Here is a 22,202-nt window from a genome sequence, read left to right on the forward strand (position 1 = left end):
TGGGGTGAGCCCCACCATGGTCCTCCCATCTCCAAATTCACCGATGACCATGATGATGGACAGTGGCATCTCTGTATTGACTCCCGCGGCACCAAATACACTATCAGATATCAATCATTCGCCAGCAAAAGGAGGCAAAAAATCTCCTTTTTTTTTTTTCAAGAATTGCAAGAAACGAAGAACAGGAGAGAGAGAGAGAGAGAGAGAGAGAGAGAGGAGTGAAAAAGAGCTGCAAAAATTTGGAGCTGAAAGTCTGTCCTTGGAGCAGCAACACAGCGACAGAGAGGTCTCTCAACTTTTCAACGCGAATTGAAATGTCCGATTCCTCATGCCCTTTTGTTTTTTCTTGAGCCTCCCCTCTCTCTCTCTTTTTCTTCCCTTTTTCTTATTTTTTTACTACCCTCCCAAACCATTTGAAAACCCCAAGAAAGAGACCCCCTCCTTGATGAACTCAACTTTGATTCTGCATCATCACACCCAATCCCAATTGTTTAAGCTGCACACACCCCACATAAAACCCACCACCCCCCTTCTCCTCCCTCCTTTGCATTTCTGCTGACCCCCCCTCCTCGTTTCTCTTCCTCCTCTCTGCAATCACCGCTGTAGCCCATTTTTTCCTGCGCTCCTGTCTGATTTCTCCGCTGGGTCTTCTTTCTTTCTTTCTTTTATTATTCGGCCCCTGTTTTTTTTTTCCTTTTTTTTTTTTTGTCGGAATACGCCAGCGGCGCTGTATTGCTTTGCTGAACGGTTGTCCGTGTCTGCATGATTCAATCGACTGGGTCGAATCAGTATGAGCCCGGTTCCTTATTTGGGTACCTCGTCAGATTGCACGAACCCGAAAGAGCCGAATGGGTTTTCGGGCGTCCCTTGTTTGGTTCTGACGTGTTCCATTTGCCGTCCTTGCTCCTCGTAGATCTGTTTCCAGGTTTGCTCGATTCGCTCTGCTTTTATATCTCTGCTCAACCAGTGCTCCCGAGGTCAGATCATCGCTTGGTCTTTTTTTCTCTGTTTATTCTGCCCGCTCTTTGGAATTGACCAAGGGAATATGATAGATAGCAAAAAGGGGCCCAGAGAGTAGGATTGCAGTGGTTTTCCATATTTGGTATATGTTTTTCGTTGAGCATGAAAATTTGACGATGCATAGTGACCTGGGCAACCGTGGGGTGGTTGGGTTTGTTGAGTTTTCTCGTCTTTGCTCGAGTTCTTTTGCCCTGTATTTGCTCATGGTACAAAGTCATAGGACCCCTCCACATCAGAGGTGTCATTTGTGAGGTTCATTGCGAGTATAGTGATGGGCAACAGTACTTCTCGCGTTGTGGGGTGCTTCGTTCCCAATGGGAAAGGCGGAGTCGATTTGGAGTTCTCGGAGCCCTTGGATGAGGGATTGGGCCATTCGTTTTGCTATGTGAGGCCAACTGTTTTTGACTCTCCGGCCATCACGCCATCGAACTCTGAGCGGTTTACAGTTGATTCAAGCACTCTCGATTCCGAGACGTTAAGTGGGTCATTTAGGCATGAGAATGTAGATGATCCGTCGAATTTGAACAAACCCAACAAGAATTTCACCGAAACCACATTCAAGACTATTTCGGGTGCCTCAGTCAGTGCCAATGTTTCCACTGCTAGGACCGGTAACCAGAATGCATTGCTTGCCAGTGACGTTCTAGAGCCTGCTGCCTCATTTGAGAGCACAGCCTCCTTTGCTGCGATCCCTTTGCAGCCCATAGCTCGTGGCTCTGGACCATTAAATATTTTCATGTCTGGACCCTTGGAAAGGGGTTTTGCATCGGGGCCTTTGGATAAAGGAGGTGGTTTTATGTCCGGGCCGATCGAGAGGGGGGTAATGTCTGGACCTCTGGATGGTACAGATAAATCCAACTTCTCGGCACCTCTTGCGCGGGGGCGTCGAAGACGTGGTCTCCAGAGTCTCATGAGGAGTGTCAGCGGGCCCATGAAAAGTACTATTACTCGAACCTTTTCTAGACATTCCATGGGGTCTCATTGGATGCAAAGGTTTTTCTTGCACCCAGTGACCCAATTGGCCTGGCATAGTAAGGATGCAAAGTTTCGATCGGATGCCTCCCGAAATAGTCTTGAAATGGGGGTATCTGAAGGGGAATATGGAAATGCCAACAATTTGCAATGGGCTCATGGGAAGGCTGGCGAAGATAGGGTTCATGTCGTGCTTTCTGAAGAGCAAGGGTGGCTATATATTGGTATATACGATGGCTTTAGCGGGCCAGATGCACCGGATTTTCTTATGACCCATCTTTATAAAGCTGTGGACAAGGAACTAGAGGGTCTGCTATGGGATTATGAATGCAAATCATCAAATGATCAGCCAAAAGGTCAGCCTCAGAAAAGTGAAAATGCTAAGGCTATTTCAGGATGCAGTATTGATGACCGACCGCTGTCTAATTCGGCTCCAGTAAGTTCTAGCGTCTTGGAAGATTCTTGTACTTTGAGTGCTACTGGTGTTCAGTCATCTAATTGCGAGATAGTTGAGGACGAAAATGGAAAAAAGGGGAGTTTGGAGCCTGGCATCTCCAATTGTGCTCCTCTTTCCACTTCAACTGGAATTTCAAGTGGCCAAGGCAGAAAGAGTATGCGGCTTTATGAATTGCTCCAGCTGGAATCAAGGGATGGACAAACAGTCTTGCCATCTGATGCCGGAAGCCGAAGAAGGGGCTCATGGGATTCTCAACAAATTTCAGGCGCTCTGATTCCCAAGGAAGCCTTGAGAAAGGAGCAGCTAAGATCTCACTCGTTGAATTCGAAAGGGAATAATCCGATTAATCACGGTGACGATCCCACTACTTCAGGAGAAAATGGTGGGGCTGGAGATAGTTCGAGCAAAAGAGGCACTATCCCTGCACTTTTGTTTTCTGGAAAGTGGCAAAATACAAGAAAATCCCTCATAAGTTCGAAGATTGTAAAGATGTACAGGAAGCAAAAGTCACTACACAAGAAACTATTTCCTTGGAGCTATGATTGGCATAGAGAAGATAACTTTGTTGACGAGAGAATAATGGAACAATCCGGACCAATCAGGAAATGCATATCAGGAACTGTGGATCATGATGCCATCTTAAGGGCAATGGCATGCGCACTTCAAAAGACTGAAGAGGCATACATGGAAATGGTGGAGAAGTCTTTGGACAAAAATGCAGAGCTTGCTTTAATGGGATCTTGTGTATTAGTGATGTTAATGAAGGATCAGGATGTGTACGTCATGAACCTTGGTGACAGCCGCATCATTTTGGCACAGGAGAGGCCGAGCGATCGCATTCCTAATTCCATTTCTCTGAAGGATGATCTGCGGCATCGGAACAGATCAAGGGAGTCTTTAGTGCGTATGGAGCTAGACAGAATATCAGAGGAGTCTCCAATGCATAATCAGAGCAATCAGATAAACAAGGTAAACAAGAACAGAGAGATTTCCATCTGCAGATTAAGGATGAGGGCACTTCAGCTTTCAACTGACCATAGCACAAGCATTGAAGAAGTATGTCCCTCTTGGAAGTGTTTTTTTCCTTTGTCCTTCCATTTTGCATGCTATCTATTTGAATATTCATCATCAATTGAACCACTTGAGTTTATTAGTGGTCAGTGGTTTCTGAAGTATGATTTGAAACTCTAATTTTCTTCTGGTGAATGCATGTTAACTAGGGTTTGTTGGGCCATTGTTGCAACTATTTCTCCTTATATCAGAGCAGCACTGTTGTGTATGGGTTTTATGAAGCAAGGAGTATGTTCGTCAGTGATTTGTTGTTGGCAGAGTGCCTCTCTTTTTTGTGTGTGTCCATCTCTGTTGGTACATCTATATAACCAGCATGTTTTGAATTAGGAGAACCTAGTAATGAAACCCAATTTTAGTGGGACCTTCATTTGGCTGTCAATAGGGGAACCTAATAACATCTTTGAGAACTGTGCTCCGTATGGTTACAATTCATTAAGTGACTGAAGCTGTGGCTCCTTAATTTTTCAAAAGTGAAGACTGTAATTTCCAGATGTGGTGCAGCTGCTATCTATGAGCATAAGTGCTGCCTGTGAAAATGTTTCCCTGAATTTTTCCATATAAAAAGAAACGGAATGAGTATTGTACCCAGCCACCCAACTTATATCATCGAGAGTACTTATCGTCACAGCATGTTTTCTGTAATGTTTCTTAACTAGGTTCAAGATCAATGGCAACAGTAATGACGTATGATCTCTCTATTCTGTTGCAGGAGGTTTTGAGGATAAAATCTGAACATCCGGATGATAACCAAGCTGTTATGAATGGTCGTGTTAAGGGGCAGTTGAAAGTAACTAGAGCATTTGGGGCTGGCTTCCTCAAGAAGGTTGGTCAGTCTAATAACTTTTATTGAAGTTTGCCTTTTGGCTGCGGAATTCTGGTCTGACAATTCTCTTTGGAGGAGGCGACTGTTTGGGTTGGCGACAGCTTATAATGTTGGGATTCCATTGATTGCATGCACGAGAGGACAATAGTCAATATACGGTTCCGCATGTTTCGGGTTGAAAGGATGCGTAATAAAGAAAATTGCTTGGCAACTCAGAAATTCGGAAAAAGAGCAATCATCTTCTTCTTTTGGGCCAGTAGCAATCATCTGCTTCACTGCAGATAGTTCCTAGCTACTTTTGCTCTACCACCTCTATCTATGATTCCTGTGCCTACAGAGCCTATGTTTTCTCTCCTGGTTGATGAAGCATGGGCTCTCATCATATCTGTTGTCACATTGCACTACTCACTTTAAAAATGTACTTATGTACTTCCCCAAGAATTTGAACAAGAAAGGAAAATTTAAGTCTTGAAGATATGTGAATGTCCAAGATGAATATATTTAGTTTCTGAGATGTTCTGTGTGGATGCCTATTCTCCGAGTATCGTAACGAGAGAATAAGAGAAAGCTTTGAAATGAATCAGTTTGCTTATAAAGAGATAAACAGAAGTTCTCAAGTGATAATAGTGCACATGACTGTGCAAGAATTATATAATTCTAGAAAGAGTAACAGAGAACTTGAGAATAATGTAACGGTTAACAGAGAACTTGAGAATGATGTAATGCTTATCAGTGAGCATTGTAACTAAACTTGAGGATTCCAAATAAGGATTTTCTGTTTTTTTGTTGTTGTAGTAGCAGATGCACATGAAAATTTTCACACGCTAAATTTTAGAGCACATCTAGCGGCCGAAGTCTATCTCTAGTGTTACAATGAGAGGGTGTGGTAAGTGTAGGATGGTTCATTCTGAAATTTAGTGAGCTAAGTTCATGCCGTATAGCTTGTTGGAGATGATGAGTGTAACAGCCTCTAAAGTGGCTTTAGCTTCTTTGGTCACTGTTGATTCCATGTTCATGATCTTGTAAGGAAATGGCATCTTAGCCCCTGAGAAGTGGAGCTATTTTTTGTTGGAGGTACGCACACATGGGTTAGAAAGTGGCTGTACACAGATGGTCAGTTTTTAGACTGTCAGATGAAGGGTTGTGAAAGTGAGCTGTTCAAGATACTTCTGTGTGTAATTTTTTGTTGCATAAAAAGAGACGTGTTTGTGTTCCTAAATCTTAACTTCTTTGTTCAAAGTGAAAGAGAGCACTTTCTTCATTTCATATTGCTAGTTGTTTTGTGCAATAGTTCTTTGCTGTCTTTTTTCCGTTTGGTAAACTTGACCAGGATATATAACTTTTTGGTTGCAGCCAACATTGAATGAGGCTCTACTGGAGATGTTTCGAGTTGATTACCTGGGAACTTCTCCCTATGTTAGCTGCATACCATCTCTTGCCCATCACCGACTTTCCTCGAGTGATCGTTTCTTGGTACTCTCCTCCGATGGGCTCTATCAATACTTTAGCAATGAAGAGGTGGTTGCGCATGTCACATGGTTCATGGAAAATGTCCCTGAAGGCGATCCTGCTCAATACCTCATTGCTGAGCTGCTTTTCCGTGCTGCTAAAAAGAATGGTCAGTTGTCAGAACTCTGTGTCTTTCATTCTTTTTCTCTTGTCCTGGCTGGATGGATGATGTTAACCCGTTCAGTTCATCTAGTTTTAGAAGTAATGCAATTCCACATGTTTGTCCTAAAATACTCGGAGGCTCATAGTTTCCTATTGCCGATATTACATGGACACCTAATACAAACCATCATGAGACAATATTCTTTGGAGTTTGTGCATAACTTAGTAATATGTTATACGTGGAGTTGCTAGTTGCTGCAAGAATGGTTGTCACCTATTCTGTGATGGGCATTATTAAAATTCTTGCACTCAACTAGTAAACTGACTGATCTCATCATGTCTATTTCATAATTTGTTGTGTCTGGCAGCCGACAACCTGTTTGTGTTACATTATCAGAAAACCAGATTGAAGACTTCGATAATCTTCTTGGCACTAGCATAAGCAGTCGTTTGATGCTTATCCTATCGCACTGTCAAACTTCTTTTCCGAGGAACATTTATTTTGAATCCTGTATTTTGCAATTACTGCTGTCATTTTATAGCTGGGGTCGGTATTTTTCCATTGCAGGAATGGATTTTCATCAGCTCCTTGACATTCCTCAAGGAGACAGACGTAAATACCATGATGATGTTTCGGTTATGGTGGTTTCCTTGGAAGGAAGGATTTGGAGATCATCCGGATGAGATGATTCTTCACATTTTCATTTTACCCCAACGTTGTATCAATTTTTTTCCCAGTTTGGGGTTCACCTTTTCTTTCATTCAGGGATCAAAAAGCTCAAAGCCTCAAGATCTTTTGACATAGAAAATTGCTCTTTTCTCGTCAATCTTTTGTGATGGACCGTTTGCCTCCATCATCATAGCAAAGGCCAATTAATGCTCAATCAATAATTTCAACTTCTGGACATCGAAAAGAGTGAAACATGCATCCTCTTCGATCCCTTTCTTGACATGATCAGTGGAAGAAGCCAGGAAACTATGTTTTTGCTGCTACAGTAATTAGGTGAACATTGCTCGCATCTCAACGGTGATTTGACCCAGATGATCCTTTGAGATTGGTATAATTTAGAAGTCAATGGCTTACAGCATCGAAGCAAAACATAATCCAAATCATGCTGATAAAGGTCAGAAAGAGCACCAAGTTACTGTTAGCAAATAATTAGTTGGCCAACTCTTTCCCATGTTCTCATCTTTGTGGCAATTCTAATTACAGCAAGCAAGTGATGTGGCATGACTGCATACTCAACCTACAAAACAGGTGCAAATGCTGATAGAAACCAAACAAGGCCAAGCATTTGGCCTCACCTGAGCTAAAAGCTTCATAAAGTGGAGCTCCTGCGCGGATCTTTTTCTGTTTTCAAAGATTTCTGGCTAAGCATCTTGCATTTCGCATGACCTGAAAGACTGCTTGTAATCGAACGGACAGGACCATCCCAACTACTGCAACAGGGGCTGGTTAACCAAGTCCACATTTGCCTTGTTTATGTGAAAGGTCACACCATCTTATGTTAAATGTAAAAGAGGAAGTTGGAAACATGTCTGCACCAAACTAAAAGACGGGTGCAGAGTAAGAAGTCCAGTCCCATTTCTAGGGCCCATTTTGCCCTCAATCTGATCTGGTTCAATGGTGGGTGATGCGTACTGTTCCTCTCACGTAATCCTCTCTCTCTCTCTCTCTCTCTCTCTCTTCCCTGGAAAGCACCAACTTTTACTTTTTACATTTTCGTTGACAGATCATCGTTCATCCCAATACTTTGATGACTAATGTCTCTCCCACCAAACTCAAAGTGCTGCTGTTAGTTGTGTAACTACTCTTTGGGAACAACAAGATGCGCTTAACACTCATCTTTGCCTCATTCGCCAACTACTCGCTTCAGCCATAGCCCCATGTCCTCGTCTTTCCCTTTTCCTTTATCTGGTGAAGGTTTTCTTAGCTTAATCGTCACTTTTAATACATGAGATCTCCTCAGCGCCACCGGATGATGATCTCAAAGGTGGATTTGGGGTCAAACTAAAGAGCCCTTTTGAGATCTGATGGCTTTGTATTAAAGTTGAAGAACTCTTCCCATTCCATGCTTTTCGCATCACATCAGTTCCTCTCCCTATCGGGCATCCATCTCTGACCAATTTGTTCACATATCGGTTGCCCAGTCTGTTGCTGACCAGTTTTTATAGCCGGGTTTCTTCTTGTTCGCCTCCACGTTCTCGGATCGATCCCTCCTCTGCTTCACAAAATGCCGGCGGTTTTCGTGTATCTAGTCATTTCTGCTGTGTTGTCTGGCACCCTTGCTTATGACCCTGACATGCTTCAGGATATCTGCGTGGCCAGTCCTTCCTCAGGTATCTTCCCTTTCTTTTACTTCGTCTTTCATTTGTTCATGAACTTCCAGATACTATTTACTCTAAGATCTCAATTTTTTCTGAGCTTGCTTTGCTGTAATCTTAAACGGATTGCTTTGACACTCACAGTTGTCTGAACCCAACTATTCTGGATTTGTCCTAGAGAGAGATTTAGCAAGTTGGCGCTTATCCCATTAATTTTTACTCAAAGTCAATGCGAGCTGCATTCCCCTACCAACACGATCCGCCACATGAAGTCAAATTCTTAATTTGCTATTCCTTGCAGGTGTAGAGGTCAATGGCTTCGCATGCAAGAGCGAAGCAAACATCACGGCCTCTGATTTCGCCTTCGAAGGCCTGGCGAAACCGGGAACAATCACCAGCTCGGTGGGATCCGTGGTCACGACCGCCAACGTGGAGAAAATCCCGGGCCTCAACACTTTAGGCATCTCTATGTCCCGCGTGGACTACGCCCCTGGCGGCGTCAACCCGCCGCACACCCACCCGCGCGCGACCGAGATCGTGTTCGTCCTGGAGGGCGATCTGGACGTCGGCTTCATCACGACCGCCAACACCCTGATCTCCAAAACAGTCAAGAAGGGCGAGGTGTTCGTGTTCCCGAGGGGCCTCGTCCACTTCCAGAAGAACAACGGCGACAAGGCCGCCTCGGCTCTCGCGGCGTTCAACAGCCAGCTGCCCGGGACGCAGTCCATCGCATTAACGCTGTTCACCGCGACGCCGGCGGTCCCGGACGACGTGCTGACCAAGGCGTTCCAGGTCGGCACTAAAGAGATCAACAAGATCAAGGACAAGCTTGCGCCGAAGAAGTCATGAGAGACGCGAACTGCACTGTCCAGCAGCACAAAGAGAATCCATCCATTCGAGCTTTTTCGATTTCTGCTGTTCCAGTTACTTCAATCTTTGTTCGAGTTTGATTTCGTCGAACTTTCTACGGCTACACATTTAGAGAAATAAAATGTAATTCGATCTTCGCGAAAATAACTTATGTAAAACGATGGACAAATAAACGAAATCTGAAGCACGAAGCAATGCATTAACTTCTGGTGAGATCAAAGCCTTATCTCTTTATCTTAAATATTCGGACTGGATAAGATATTCATTCCGACTGTAAAGAAGCCGACCCGTTCCGACTGACTCGCAAGTGAAATAAAATGCCCTCGTCTCAGCTCGAAATTACTTCACTGCCATTGTGTCCAAGTCGGAATTATCCTGATTTGTCTGTTATCGGGAAGAGATTTGTAAGGGAAATTCGTTTGACAATGCAATTTCATTTTTCTATATTTGAAACAAATTTTTACTCTAGAAATAGGCTTGGAACGTAAATGTGAAATAAAATTTTTTTACATTTCTACTTTTGAAAACAGAAATAACAATTCTTCTAGCAGCTCGCCTTTCCCGCTCGCCCCGACTTACGAATTCTACATCGATGCTATCAAAAGCTACTTTTAGAAATAGAAATAGAAAAATATAGCTAGAAATTGGGCCCGGAACATAATTATTATTATTTCGCGCCTTGAGAGTTTCGGCTCAACTCAAAAAACGACTTGCGTTGCGCGTCGCTTCGTGGATCGCTCAAAAACGGGGGGTCGTATCGCAAGGGGACCTCGAAGAAAAGAGGAGGCTGCAAAATCGAGCGGAGCGCTTCGGTGTTCTTTCGCGAATTCCACGAGAGCAGCAGCTGATCCTCCTCTGCTTCGAATTCGAACTAGGAACATCCATCGATCGAATCCCGATGCAGCATCGGAAGAAGAACTTCAGGAAGCGGTCTCTCGACGAGGAAGAAGGCGAAGCAGGAGGACAGAACAAGCCGGAAAGCAGCCGCTCCGATGACGAAGAAGAACGGAGGTGCGATCACGCTCGACCGAACGAGCGAGCGAGCAAAATTTCTTGGTTTTCGTCTTCTTCTTTTTATGGTGCTTCGTGTGGTGTTGGCGGTGAGTGACGCGGTTCGGTTTTTTTGGTCGCCGTCGCCGTCGAATCAGATTGGCGTTGGAGGAGGTGAAGTTCCTGCAGAAGCAGAGGGAGAGGAGATCCGGGATCCCCGCCGTCCTGGCGCCTCAGAAGAGCGACGTCGGGGCGCGCGTGGGCTTGGCGGCGAAGCCGGTCGAGAAGACCGAGGTCGATGGCGAGAAGGAGGACTTGGTTCTCCAGGACACGTTTGCGCAGGAGACGGCGGTCATGGTCGAAGATCCTAACATGTAAGTCGATCGCTGAAGCCCACCTTGGTCGCAGGGTTTTGTTTGGTTTTTTTGCACCCGTGAGCACCGACCGACCGCTTGGGGTTATGGAAACGGAAAAAAGAGATGAAGTATCAATCTTGCCTTGAAATGTCACTGCTAGGCATAGTCGATTACTACATCTCTAGGAACAACAGCTGGGCTTACATTGGATGGTACAGAAGAAAGCAAAAATAAAGAACCCAAGATATTGTCTCACAAGGAGCCTGAGCAATATGTCTCCTTTTTCTTTTCTTTCATTTTTACTCGTGCTATGTATTTCTGTTGATGGTGGTAGTTAGTTTAATTTGCTGTATCCCGTGCAAGGAGGATGTTCATCTGCCTCGGGAACTTGAACTGAGAATCGAATCGGTAGGTTTTAGAAGTTTGTGTGTGTTGGAACTGCATGTGTTATAGCAACACTTTGGGTGAACGGTTTTTGAACCTTGTCAAGAAGATGGGATGCAACAGTCTTTGAAAATGTTAGGTTAGAAACTTAAAATTGTTACTTGGAGTAGTATTAGCATTTTCTTCTCACTTAAGATGGTACTCTCTTATATTATTCTACTAAGAAATGCTGATAGCTTGACTTGATTTGGCATTTCTATCACGAATATTTTCTGGATCTGGAATTTGTAGTTTGAAGTTATGCTATGCTCTTCATCTACTTTAAGAGTAATCGTTCTAGGTCTCTAGCACTAGCGGGTGGTAATGTGATTCCACTGAACATTATGGAATCACTGTTCCTGAACATGCTCCAAACTTAGTACTTCAATGTACATTTTAAGTGAGATGTAGAAAGAATTATAATTTCTCATCTGTCGCAGAAAGATGCTTCTACCATTGACAAGATGTAGATATCTCTCAAAAGGTTTTTCAGAAAAAGAGGATTTTACGATGGTCATATTCATGACCATCATTGATTTGACAAACTGGGTTAGAAAAACCTTATGCTTCTACAGCTTTTCAATTCTTACCAAAGCCCTTATGTGTTGTTAGGCTTTAAAAGTTCTACACTGGAGGTGCCTTCAATTTGTTCTGACATTTTGGCTGGTATCAAGATTAAATAAATGGAACTATTTCTTTACATAAGTAGTTTTACTCCTCGAGGGTCCAAAAGTAAAATACTTACCATGTCCACATGTGTTGTTATGTTTAGCTATTTACTCTTTTAAAAATATTCCGCCTGTTAGCTTCAATTGTTTCACTTGTTATAATTGCTATGGTTATATCTGCTGTAACAGGGTGAAGTATGTTGAGCAAGAATTGGCGAAGAAAAGGGGCAGGAGTGTTAATGACAGTGATCAAGTTGAGAATGATATAAAGAATGCGGAAGATGAATTGTACAAGATTCCAGAGCATCTTAAAGTGAGTTGCTTGAAAATAACTGTATTATTTTCAAATGAAGTTTCTCGGTGTTATTCTTCCTCCCATGCGGAAACGGCGAAGTTTCTAGCTTTTGACCTTTTCAATTGTTAAATAATCTCTGTTATTTCTATCCAGTACAGTAAATTTTTTTGGTAATAAATCCATGAACAGGCCAAGGAGCATACCCTTTTATTTGGAATGCTACTTAGAGTTTTCATGCATGAGCTGATAACTCTAATTATGTTCATACCACTCGTCACAGGTGAAGAAGCGAACTTCAGATGAAGGCTCTACCCAGTGGACAACTGGGATTGCTGAGGTTCAGCTTCCTATTGAGTACGTCCTTAGCTTTGATTTCAATTTTGCAATTGTTTTTAAGATTAGAGTCAGTGCACTTGCACCATAATGTCAGACACGTTCTCCAGGGATCTAATTGTATTCTTTCCAACATTAAGAAGGCGTGATCTTATTGCTTTCTCTGAGTGCATCTTTCATTCTGCAGATACAAGTTAAGAAACATTGAGGAGACAGAGGCTGCTAAAAAGCTTCTGCAGGAGAAGAGGCTCATGGGAAGGACAAAATCCGACTTTAATATCCCAGCAAGTTACAGTGCAGATTATTTTCATCGCGGCAGAGATTATGCTGAAAAACTTAGAAGAGGTTCTTTTTCCTCCCTTTCTTCTTCTCATGATGAGTGAATTGGAGCCGGTGACCTCCTACATCTACTTTTGGCTTTTACCTTTCGGCAAATAATCTTTTAAAATGCGAAATATATGATGAAATTGTGTAGGCTGAGTAATTTTTTTAGTGAAACACAGAAATTAAAACTTCAAAGATCCAACATCGAAAAACATCATATCTAAAGCTGCAAGTGAATAATCATGGGCCTCAAGGTATAAAGTGAAAAAGCCTTGGCTAAAAAATCTAAGCCACCCCAGAAACAGGCCATTAGACTTTGGCTTGGACTATGGCTGGCTGGTCAGTAGTGTGTGTATACATGGATTTGTTTGGATTAACTGGATTAACTGGATTCTTTAGCCAGATTTAATGCAAATTTCTGTTTCCTATTATATGTTGATTGCATCATGTGGAGAGTTTTCATGTTAATACCAGTTCTGATAAAATATTTGTTGATGGAAAAATTACAGATCACCCTGAGCTGTACAAGGACCGTGGTTCCCAGGATGATGGTGCTGGATCAAAACCAGCTGATGATAACGCTGATGCACCTGGACAAAGGCAAGCTGCAACAGATGAATTTATGCTAGAGCGTTTTCGAAGACGGGAGCGCCACCGGGGTATGAGGAGATAAAATATGATTGGTTTTTTGCTTCACGGAGCTGCATTTGTATGGACAGTTATGCATCTAAAACTAGAAAGACATTGGCTCCAAGAACAGAAACTTTGGGCAAAGCCGACTTTCTCTGATCAGTTGCTTTTGAGTTATTCAACGGAGGGCCGCCTCTTGTTCATCATTAACTGGACATGGATTTCCGTTTTGTGGAATCCTGAGCCTTTTAGTCCTGATGGAAAGTTCATTCTCTAATGTGTCATTTTTTTCTGAAGGATTCATGTAAGAACCTTGTGATCAAATCTAGAATATGTCTATTTTTCTTCGAGGGAAAGATCTAATTGATGGCCCGGGAGTTCATTCAGGCAATTCCCTTATGTTGCTACCTTTTTGGCTTTTGCCGATGTATATTAAGAGAACGTAGCAAGTTCATATTTTTATTCTTCACGTCATTCTTTTGGTTTCTTGAACTTTTGAGCATCAGCTAAGGGCTCCAGCTTCAAAAAGTTCTGGGTTGGTCCTTGAACATACTCGGCACAACCCCATTAATATAATTGTAAAATGAGGTGTAAAAGTAAAAATATACGTACGGCATAGGGAGATAAGCAACCTTTCTGTAATTGATTGATGAGGCTGCATCAATAGCAGTACCTGCAGCCGCCTTCTTAAATTTGGGTGCTGCTGGCAAAGGACTGGCCAAAATTCCAATTTGAAGGCGCCACGTCGAGGGCCATGATGGTGCGGCCGTTGCTGGCCTGGACTCTGAAGGACAGGCTCTGGCCATTGAGATAGCTGAGGCTTTGCCAGTTCGCCCCCCAGTTTCTCGACATGGCTTCCCACTTGTTCGTCTTGGACCCTTTGATCCATACATTCGAGATATCTCCGACCCCCCCTACGTTCGATATGAGGACGAGCTCGAAATAGTCCCTTCCATTGATGGTAAATCTGATGCCCCCACTTCTCTTGCATCCAACCCTAATAAAGGATACAGGGGAGAAAAACATGTTAATCTCATAGAAGACCTTCCTCTTCTTTCTGTTTTTGTGGCTGAAGTAAAATCTGTAATCAGTGTAATGTAATATAATCTAGTTATTAGGCGAGTTTGTCGGATTTTCCTAGTGCCGAGTTTGCCCGGAAACTAGAGGTTGGGTGTCTTCAGTCTACATATCCTTGTCTGAAGACTAAGGATATGTTTAAGCAGGCCAAATGCAGAAGCAGCTTCTGTGTTTAAGCAACCCAACTTGCAATTTAAAATATACTCAGAAGCTAGAGAACATGTAAGGAAATGATCGGTTCGGTCTGGTTTCACCGGAATTTCTTTCATCTAACACTATGGCCCAGGAAAAACTAGTCAACCTACTAAACTTTCTCGAATCATGTCGCAGACTAGATAAACAAAATTCAGAAAAGACCAAGTGCGTATGGATAGAACATACTTCCTGTACAAAATAGGAACAATTCCGGCCCTGTACTTGGCAATGGTCTCAAATGCAGGTTGAGACATGTCAAAGTGAGGCCTTGGCGGATTGCACCACCCACCATTGTCATTGGCGAGAGCAAAGTTTGGCGGGCAGAAATTGGTGGCAGTGATGGTAATAGAAGTGCCCTTGAGACACCACTGAGGAACCTGCGTGGCATCACAGACTATCTGATAGCATCCGCCACACGACTTGCCATCATTGAACAAAGCCGTACTCAGCGCCGCCGTTTTGATTCCATAGCCGTCTGTGTACAGATTCCCATATCCACATGCTCCTCCTGCAAGTCAAAAGGTCACCTATCAGTTTACATCTTCTTCAGAGAGATTTTGCATGCTCCGATAAGGAGTATACGAAAGATTATTCCCTAGAGCAAGTTCTAATGCTTCAATCCTAGTATTAAAACACCATCCACATCATGAAATATGACCTATAAAAGGACTTCACATAGTCAGACAACCATCGATAGTCAAAAACTAAAGCTGCGAAAAGATGGATCTGCAATACATATCTAGCATCTGTATTAACTATACAGACGGCCATAAATGCCGCAGGAGAAGAATGAGGCTTTGCGATAGTAGTTGCAGGTCATTTATGCATTTCAAATATTGGACCTGATTGTGGCTTGAGCATAATTAGGTGAATATAAAGGGAAGGAAAAGAGGGAGTACTGCTACTCACCCATTGTTCCTGAAGCATTGCTTCCGCCATAGAAAGTTGCATGGGCTTTAAGCCAAGCACCCGCTGCTCCATTTGGTTGCACGGTGATCATCAACAGCAGTCCAAGACTTAGTATAAGACCACCATGCATGCACCCCTTTTCCATTCTCTCTCTCTCTCTCTCTTCTTGTTATTGCTGATGGCCGACTGCAGAGCTATTTATAATGAGCTAATAAGTTATACTGGTGGGACGGAGATAGAGATAACCGCCGGAAGTTTTCACATGTCCAAACTCTGCATGATAACATAACAGATAAGTTGACTTAGCCATGTTCCTCCAAATGAAATATTATTCACTCAAATCTTGATGATCCATGACATACCATGATGCGTATAAAATGTAAGGTGTAGCAAAAACACATGTTCCATGTTCGCATGGGGTGTGACAAAGGCCACACCGAGAAACTTTAAGAGAAAGGGGGGACAGTTTGAGCTAGCCAGTTCCAATAGCAACTATCAAATTTTTCCTGAAAATAATCAGCAGCTGTAAAATCTTCCGCCACATTAGATTGTTTTGGCTGCTTAAATTTGAAGATCGGTAGTCATGGCTCTTTTGAGTCCCATCTTGCTTGAAATTTAGCTCTTACTGTTTATTAAATCTTCTGTGCTTAGTAACATAAAGAACAAATGCAAGATTTGTTAAGAAACATTGTCGTCCTAAAATTTGCTTTTCAGTTGCAGCATGATCTGTACATATATAACTGTTTTCAAATAATGTGATTGAAAATGAATTACCCACATTTCAGTGTACGCAAAGAAAGTCTGAAGCTACAATACATTTAATAATTTAAATTCCTCAAGCCGTCTAAGTTCCTGGAATTTAGACAGCTGAGGCGCAGTTTGTAAATCCACCGTCGGAAGTTTCATGTTCGCGCATTTAGTTGGAGAATCCCGTGGTACGTTAGTCGTGCAGCTGAGGTCCAGGTTGTCAATAACACGATAAACCGAAAGGAAAGGGGGATAATGTCATATGGCAAGTTGCCTCTGGTCTGCAACTTGATCGATCAGATGCCGCGCAGAGAGTTCTATTATATAATCCTTTCTGCTCCTGTTGTCTCAGACTTTTATATTCTCTGATGAAGATGGAATGTACAGATATTCAAGCTCCATAACCGAAAGTCAAAGTCAACGGGTATAAATAAGCTATTTCCACCATTCTATCAGGGCCTTGCATGTGGAACTGCAATGCCTTGTTTATGAAGGATGGCAATATAGAAAGAAAAAGGTATAAAGTACAATGAAAGGGAGTAAGAAGCCAAGATCAAGGTCAAATCTGTACACTTGATGTACGGCCATGTACAAGTCTTGAATGATTAGCGTGCCATAAGTCGAGCCATGTTTCGCGGAGCTTCCATGTACATAGCACATGGGGTGATGCCGCAAGTGATCTATCCCAATGATTCACACATGGAGTCACCTCGTCGAATTCAACCATGGAGGGAATACACACTGATCTCTCTCTCTCTCTCTCGATCATTGCCGATGCTACCTTAGATTCTGCATCTAGTTCTCAAATCAAGATAAAGACGTCATTGAACCAAAAGTTCAAGATAGCTGCATGGCCACAGGTTTAGAATTTGTTTTCGCAAGTAGGTTTGGGTAGACACTTTGCATAAGTAACCAACCATTTTCAATTTTTGACAGGCCTGATAAGAACCTCCGATCTTGACAGATCTCGCTAATTTTTGGATTTCACGTATCTGTTAGATAGGATGTATGAGATGGTTAGCAATAGACCTGTTAAACGGGTGGGTCGGATCAGATTTGGGTCGAGTCATAAAATGGTCCGACCCAAATTGCCCTATTAACCCGTTTATGACCCATTTATTTGCAATGTAAATATCCCGACCCGACCCATACTCAACTCGTACCCAACTCGACCTATATTGCTAAAACACTTCTATATTTAACTCAATATAGGAAAACTTATTTCTTATGACTTTTTTTTTAAAATTATACTACTAAAACATTTTCATACAATTTCCTTACCAAAAAAAAAACATTTTCATACAATATAATTTTTAATTATTTTTTATTTTATTAATTTTAATATTTTTTTTAAAATCCAATTTTTAATTATTTTTATTTTTTCCTTTATTTTTGGCCGATAGCCAGCCACAACGACGTCCGGCCACGGGCGAGGATGAGCTCGCCTTGAGGTCGGTGAAGCTCGAGCTAGCTGATTTGATGAGGCAGAGGCCTCTCCGACCTCAGGCGAGCCGAGCCGAGCCGAGCCAGCCTCGAGCAAGCTCGAGTCTTACTAGATCGGCGAGGCCTCGGGCTCACCGGAATCAGGCGAGCTCGGCCTCGCCGGCCTATGGTGAGACTCGAGGTTGTCGGCCTCAGCCTCGCTCGATTAGCGAGCTCGAGCTCGCCCGAGGCCAGCGACCTTGAGTCTTGCCAAATTGGCGAGGCCGGAGCCTCGCCACAGGCCTGCGAGGCCGAGCTTGCCCGATTTCGACGAGCCCAAGGCCTCGCCGACCTATGGCGAGGTCATTCCTCCCCTGTGACCGGTGGCCAATCACTGGCCGTCGCTGTGGCCGACCACCGGCCGAAAAGAGAATGAGAAAAAAAAATAAAACAAAAAAAGAAAATAAATAAAAATAAAAAAAACGATTTTAAAAAATATATATTTTTATAAAAAGGGAGTGGGTTGAAAATGAGTTCCACACTCAACCCATTAAAACCCATTTATGATAAGCTTAAAACTTTAAGACCCATTTAAGATGGGCTCTTCAAAGTTATATTGACCCATTTATGATCCATTTATTTTTTTAAAGGGTCATATGTGGGTTTTAAGACCCATTTAACAGGCCTAGTTAGCAAGAACTTTGAGATTCCAAAGGCTTGTAAATCAATAACTCTATGACCACAGTCTTCTTCACCGGCAAGGTAGGAGTTGTAACAGAATATGCAGGTACAAACTTACAAAACTGATTGAACATTCAAACGACCAGTGCTTGAATTCTCCGGTGGTGTATTCATCATGTCAACTTGCTCATTCTCTCGATGCAGCAGAGTTACTTGGAAACATCAACAATCTCTCAAACATAAAGAAAGGGCATTTCTTTTGCAGTTTTCAAGAGCTTATTCGCCATTTATAATCTAGAAATATTATAATTGCGTGATAGAGTGACTCCTGTGATGATCAGCAGGCACTCATGAGGCACTCCAACCTGGGTTGAAGCAGTTATAAAAGACATTGTTGATGCCAGATTAGCTGAAAATAGGTCTAACATCCTGAGTTGGAAATGGCCTCGTACTTCAAAACAAATGCACCCAAGCTGCTAAGATGGCCATTGCAGACAATGTCTGAGGTGTCTGAGGTAACTCAATTGACTTTAAATGCTAGATATAACAATCTGTTTTGAAGTTCTTCGCAACTCGTGCGTTTACTTGAGAAGCGAAAGAGAACTTTGCTCCTCGTAATAGTTCCTTTAGCGCGACTGCAGGCCAAGTTGGTCTCTACAAGAGACCAAATCAATTCGGAGAGTTCAAATATACAATCTACAGCTCAAAACAAGGCCTTGTAAAGTTCCCTAGCGTATAGTAAATGTAGATTGATACTAATATTTGAAAATATACTGAGTCACCTTTCAGGAGTCTACATGAGGGTTCTGAAGTAAATATCGAGCATTATGTAAAGTAGCATTCACTTCTTCATTTGAGGCATCAAGCAGCCGTATTTCCTTAATTTCATCCTGCCACTTCTCCATTTGTTCCTTGTGTATCCTGCATAAAACAAATTCGTGCCTTTAGAATGCGAAATCAAATTTCAGTTCATCACGAGACTTGTCTTTTGACCTCCACTTTCTTCACAACTCACATAATCAACCGCTCTTCAAATTCATCACTTAGTTCCTTGAACATTGTTTTCCCTGATTCCAGCAGCTCTGACACCTGCAGTGACCAATTTTGATTAAGAAGAGGTAAAGTAGCAGCGCAGCCATGGCAATTGTTATGAAAAAAAACAAATCCAGAAAATAACTGCCTGTCACGAAGTCATCTAGAAGCAACCTAAACATCCCGGTTCTAAGGTCTGACAATTCAAGCAGGCAGATGATCAGATGCCATTACCAAAAGAAGAGGCTAAAAGAAGTGAACACACAAGAAGAGCACTTATCCTCCAGAATATCATCATTTCCCTAAGATCAAGACCTCGACCACTTAATGTGGACTGAATTTGGCTGCAATGACCGGTAATAAGCGTGCATTTTCCGGCACGGCTGTTACCAGCTGAGTGAAGCTTTCAATCTTATCAAGAATGTGAGTGATATGAAGCTCCATCTCTTCAGATCCCCCGATGTTTGTCTCAGTCTCTTCCTTTTCTACCATCTCTGCGATAGCATTATGTCCTGGGTCCTCTTCCTTCTCTTCGACCTGACAAATACATAGCATAATCTTAAACGAACTACATTTTGCAGCAAAATTTTGTTTGCCCTCTCTAGAATAGTCGGACACAAACTAGTATACATCTGGTTTCATGCGTTTCCTCAGAGATTCTGCCCCCTTCCCTAGCATCACCAATTCCATTACGGCAAACACCGTATCTCGTGTAAACGATTTCTTCTCAAGCAAGTCACGGCCTGCGAAATGGAAAAGAGGAAAACGTGATGGCTATGCTATACAGGCCTGAACATACTTTGTGGCAACAATAAATGATCGTTAACAATACGAATAGAAAAAAAGCCCAGCACTACGCTACACAGCTCGATGAACATAATGACCATCACAAGAGCGAAATTCTCTAAGACGGCAACGTGGAGATGAAAATTCAATTGTCGCAGGTCTAATCCGCAGCGCCATGCCCATCGTCACGTTGCTAAAGAGAAGCATCGACGAGCTCGCTCATGTGCAAGTTTCGAATCCAAACTACCAAAGCACAGCAGCGGTCCTAACAAAACGAACTTGGCTTCGCCGGAAATTGCTAATGCCAGTTAGGTTTTAGCTACGCGGACACTCCGGCAACGGTTCCGCCTCTCGGAGCTACTAGTATCGAAGATTCATCCGACGAAGTCCAGCAACAATCAATCGCAAGCACAAGCACAAGCACAAGCACAGAAGAGGGCCTGAATCGGTCAAATCACGATCCGGCGAGCAGGCCAGCGAGCGAGCTGTCGCGAAAGAGAGCGCAAATGCTGCCGATTCGCGGCGATCGTTCGAGCGGACCGGCGCGCGAAAGAAGAACGGAATCGTGCGCCGGAGCGGCGGTCTCCGATCTCGAAGAGACGCCATCGCGTCTCCTTCCGATCCTCAGTTCTCCTTCTTCTTCCTCCTCCTCCTCGCGACACGCGCCGAGATCATCAACCAGTTCGAATCGGAAGAAGCGAACGGCGGCGATCGCGAGAAGAAGCACGAGCGAATCGGATTCGCCAATCGAAGGTTCGAGCGAGTTACCTGGAGGAGATCTCTTCGCGCCAAGGCTCCACCGTTCGAAGAGATGACGAACGAGGGACGATTTAGGTTTATATAGGGGTCACGAGCGCGCGCGGGAAATCGCCTTCACATTTTCCCCACCTTGTTTTTTTCCAAATTTTTCTCTCTTTCTTTATTTTTTTTTTTGAAAAACGGGGGCCCCAAAAGCTTCAATAATTGATTGTTACATGATGTGTAGCACGTGTTGTATTTTTTTTGGTCAATAAATGTGTTGTATTCGAAAGGTAGGGCTCTTTTACCATCCGAAAGTTACGAGACAATTAGATACGGCAAGATTCGATAACCGGTCAGCACATATGCGTTACCTTCTCAGGATATATGCTTTTATCGGCACGTCCCGACTTTGCTGGAGGAGTCCCGGCTCTTGCATTAGTAGACTAATCGCCGCATCTTAGTTCTCTTTAATCTTGTTAGGCAATTCCGCTAATACTCGACTCTGCTTCATAAGCGGAACAAAGACATAGGTAAAACATGCAAAACCTTCGATCCAACGATCTAATGAATTTCTAATCGATTCGCATCACATGCTGCGCATCCCAGGCTGTCCCTTTGAAGCCTTACTAATGTCAAGTTTGACTCGACCATTTAGGAGTGGATCCCATCGCACCCATGTGTCGCATCTTACGTGACTTCAAACTCGTCCTCTCTAGGACCTTAGAAGCTCGTGAAATTCCTACAGCGAACACTTTAACAATTCTCACAGGATTTGAAAGGAGCGGTCCCCTACTAGCATCCATCTCGACCCATCAAAACTTATTCATTCATCAAGTACAATTGTCAAGAGGGTTTTTGCGTACCCCATGAGTTTGTACAAATACGGGATTCCTCTCGGTTCGCTCAAAGAAATCGAATAAAAGAGAGCAAGACATTGGTTCGCAACCAGGAATTTCATATCGCAATAGATGATCTTCATGCATGCTTTGATTCTTGTCTTCGGAACGAAATGGTGTTCGTTAAACTCAATCGCACTAGGTGACATGCATGGAAATATGCAATTAGAGAGGCAAATAAGGCCCGAAAGAATTTGAATTCAACCCCTCCAATTGTTTTAAAAGCTCAAGTTGTTAAATGAATACGTAATTTAATACTTCGATATTCTAATGAGAGGGTTGGCTTTGGTAGGAGAACCGACGAGAACTGTAACTACAAGGAGGCGCATGTCTTTTAAAAAATACGTTCTTCGTCCATCAAACCGCATCAACATGTTTTGATGAGCTAACTTGTTCCATCGATTCGCCTCAACATCATATTGGCTCTATCAAGAACCTTAATTGACACAATCCTTCACGTAATTACACCCATAATTATCATAAAGGCTAATACTACCAAAAGCTCTAAAATCGGTACGCCTATGACAAATTTGTCATAAATTAATTTT

The 22,202-nt window shown here is 42.9% G+C and overlaps 5 protein-coding genes across 6 annotated transcripts; 3 read left to right on the forward strand and 2 right to left on the reverse strand.

The window, feature by feature from the left end:
• Nucleotides 1-710: 710 nt before the first annotated feature.
• Nucleotides 711-6,781, forward strand: LOC115680668 (protein phosphatase 2C 32). Its single transcript, XM_030604479.2, has 4 exons — nt 711-3,505; nt 4,230-4,343; nt 5,697-5,961; nt 6,523-6,781. Exons 1-4 carry the CDS (start codon nt 1,292-1,294, stop codon nt 6,636-6,638), a joined length of 2,709 nt encoding a protein of 902 aa, XP_030460339.1. The 5' UTR covers nt 711-1,291; the 3' UTR covers nt 6,639-6,781.
• A 900-nt stretch (nt 6,782-7,681) lies between these two features.
• LOC115680675 (germin-like protein subfamily 2 member 4) lies at nt 7,682-9,369 on the forward strand. Its single transcript, XM_030604490.2, has 2 exons — nt 7,682-8,294; nt 8,581-9,369. Exons 1-2 carry the CDS (start codon nt 8,189-8,191, stop codon nt 9,126-9,128), a joined length of 654 nt encoding a protein of 217 aa, XP_030460350.1. The 5' UTR covers nt 7,682-8,188; the 3' UTR covers nt 9,129-9,369.
• Nucleotides 9,370-9,918: 549 nt separating this feature from the next.
• LOC115680672 (protein COP1 SUPPRESSOR 2) lies at nt 9,919-13,518 on the forward strand. Its single transcript, XM_030604484.2, has 6 exons — nt 9,919-10,160; nt 10,298-10,513; nt 11,776-11,899; nt 12,162-12,235; nt 12,402-12,559; nt 13,048-13,518. The coding sequence occupies exons 1-6, from the start codon at nt 10,048-10,050 to the stop codon at nt 13,209-13,211; spliced, it is 849 nt and encodes a 282-aa protein (XP_030460344.1). The 5' UTR covers nt 9,919-10,047; the 3' UTR covers nt 13,212-13,518.
• Nucleotides 13,519-13,611: 93 nt separating this feature from the next.
• LOC115680674 (putative expansin-A17) lies at nt 13,612-15,507 on the reverse strand. The gene is made up of 3 exons (XM_030604489.2): nt 15,350-15,507; nt 14,627-14,948; nt 13,612-14,165 (listed from the first exon to the last, which is right to left on the reverse strand). The coding sequence occupies exons 1-3, from the start codon at nt 15,492-15,494 to the stop codon at nt 13,856-13,858; spliced, it is 777 nt and encodes a 258-aa protein (XP_030460349.1). The 5' UTR covers nt 15,495-15,507; the 3' UTR covers nt 13,612-13,855.
• A 3,426-nt stretch (nt 15,508-18,933) lies between these two features.
• LOC115680676 (uncharacterized) lies at nt 18,934-20,885 on the reverse strand. Of its 2 annotated transcripts, none has more exons than XM_030604491.2 (5): nt 20,786-20,885; nt 19,862-19,974; nt 19,622-19,768; nt 19,215-19,288; nt 18,934-19,120 (listed from the first exon to the last, which is right to left on the reverse strand). In XM_030604491.2, the coding sequence occupies exons 2-5, from the start codon at nt 19,919-19,921 to the stop codon at nt 18,985-18,987; spliced, it is 417 nt and encodes a 138-aa protein (XP_030460351.1). In that variant the 5' UTR covers nt 19,922-19,974; nt 20,786-20,885; the 3' UTR covers nt 18,934-18,984. The 2 variants fall into 2 exon arrangements, with proteins under 2 accessions (XP_030460351.1, XP_056159652.1); XM_056303677.1 differs by having other exon boundaries at nt 19,913-19,974; nt 20,786-20,877.
• Nucleotides 20,886-22,202: the final 1,317 nt, after the last annotated feature.

Source organism: Syzygium oleosum, unplaced genomic scaffold (assembly GCF_021117445.2).
Source record: "Syzygium oleosum isolate NSW1041296 unplaced genomic scaffold, Sole_v2.1 Sole_v2.28, whole genome shotgun sequence".
Taxonomy (NCBI): domain Eukaryota; kingdom Viridiplantae; phylum Streptophyta; class Magnoliopsida; order Myrtales; family Myrtaceae; genus Syzygium; species Syzygium oleosum.

Coding starts and splice junctions, on each gene's coding strand:
- LOC115680675 (XM_030604490.2), top strand. CDS start 8,189: ATGCCGGCGGTTTTCGTGTATCTAGTCATTTCTGCTGTGTTGTCTGGC. Junction 8,295..8,580: donor CGTGGCCAGTCCTTCCTCAG/GTATCTTCCCTT, acceptor TATTCCTTGCAG/GTGTAGAGGTCAATGGCTTC.
- LOC115680674 (XM_030604489.2), bottom strand. CDS start 15,494: ATGGAAAAGGGGTGCATGCATGGTGGTCTTATACTAAGTCTTGGACTG. Junction 14,949..15,349: donor CAATGCTTCAGGAACAATGG/GTGAGTAGCAGT, acceptor TTTGACTTGCAG/GAGGAGCATGTGGATATGGG. Junction 14,166..14,626: donor GTTCCTATTTTGTACAGGAA/GTATGTTCTATC, acceptor ATCCTTTATTAG/GGTTGGATGCAAGAGAAGTG.
- LOC115680676 (XM_030604491.2), bottom strand. CDS start 19,921: ATGGAATTGGTGATGCTAGGGAAGGGGGCAGAATCTCTGAGGAAACGC. Junction 19,289..19,621: donor TTGAAAGCTTCACTCAGCTG/GTAACAGCCGTG, acceptor TGGTCACTGCAG/GTGTCAGAGCTGCTGGAATC. Junction 19,121..19,214: donor TTTGAAGAGCGGTTGATTAT/GTGAGTTGTGAA, acceptor TGTTTTATGCAG/GATACACAAGGAACAAATGG.
- LOC115680668 (XM_030604479.2), top strand. CDS start 1,292: ATGGGCAACAGTACTTCTCGCGTTGTGGGGTGCTTCGTTCCCAATGGG. Junction 4,344..5,696: donor GGGCTGGCTTCCTCAAGAAG/GTTGGTCAGTCT, acceptor TTTTGGTTGCAG/CCAACATTGAATGAGGCTCT. Junction 5,962..6,522: donor CCGTGCTGCTAAAAAGAATG/GTCAGTTGTCAG, acceptor TTTCCATTGCAG/GAATGGATTTTCATCAGCTC.
- LOC115680672 (XM_030604484.2), top strand. CDS start 10,048: ATGCAGCATCGGAAGAAGAACTTCAGGAAGCGGTCTCTCGACGAGGAA. Junction 10,161..10,297: donor GATGACGAAGAAGAACGGAG/GTGCGATCACGC, acceptor CCGTCGAATCAG/ATTGGCGTTGGAGGAGGTGA. Junction 11,900..12,161: donor AGATTCCAGAGCATCTTAAA/GTGAGTTGCTTG, acceptor CACTCGTCACAG/GTGAAGAAGCGAACTTCAGA.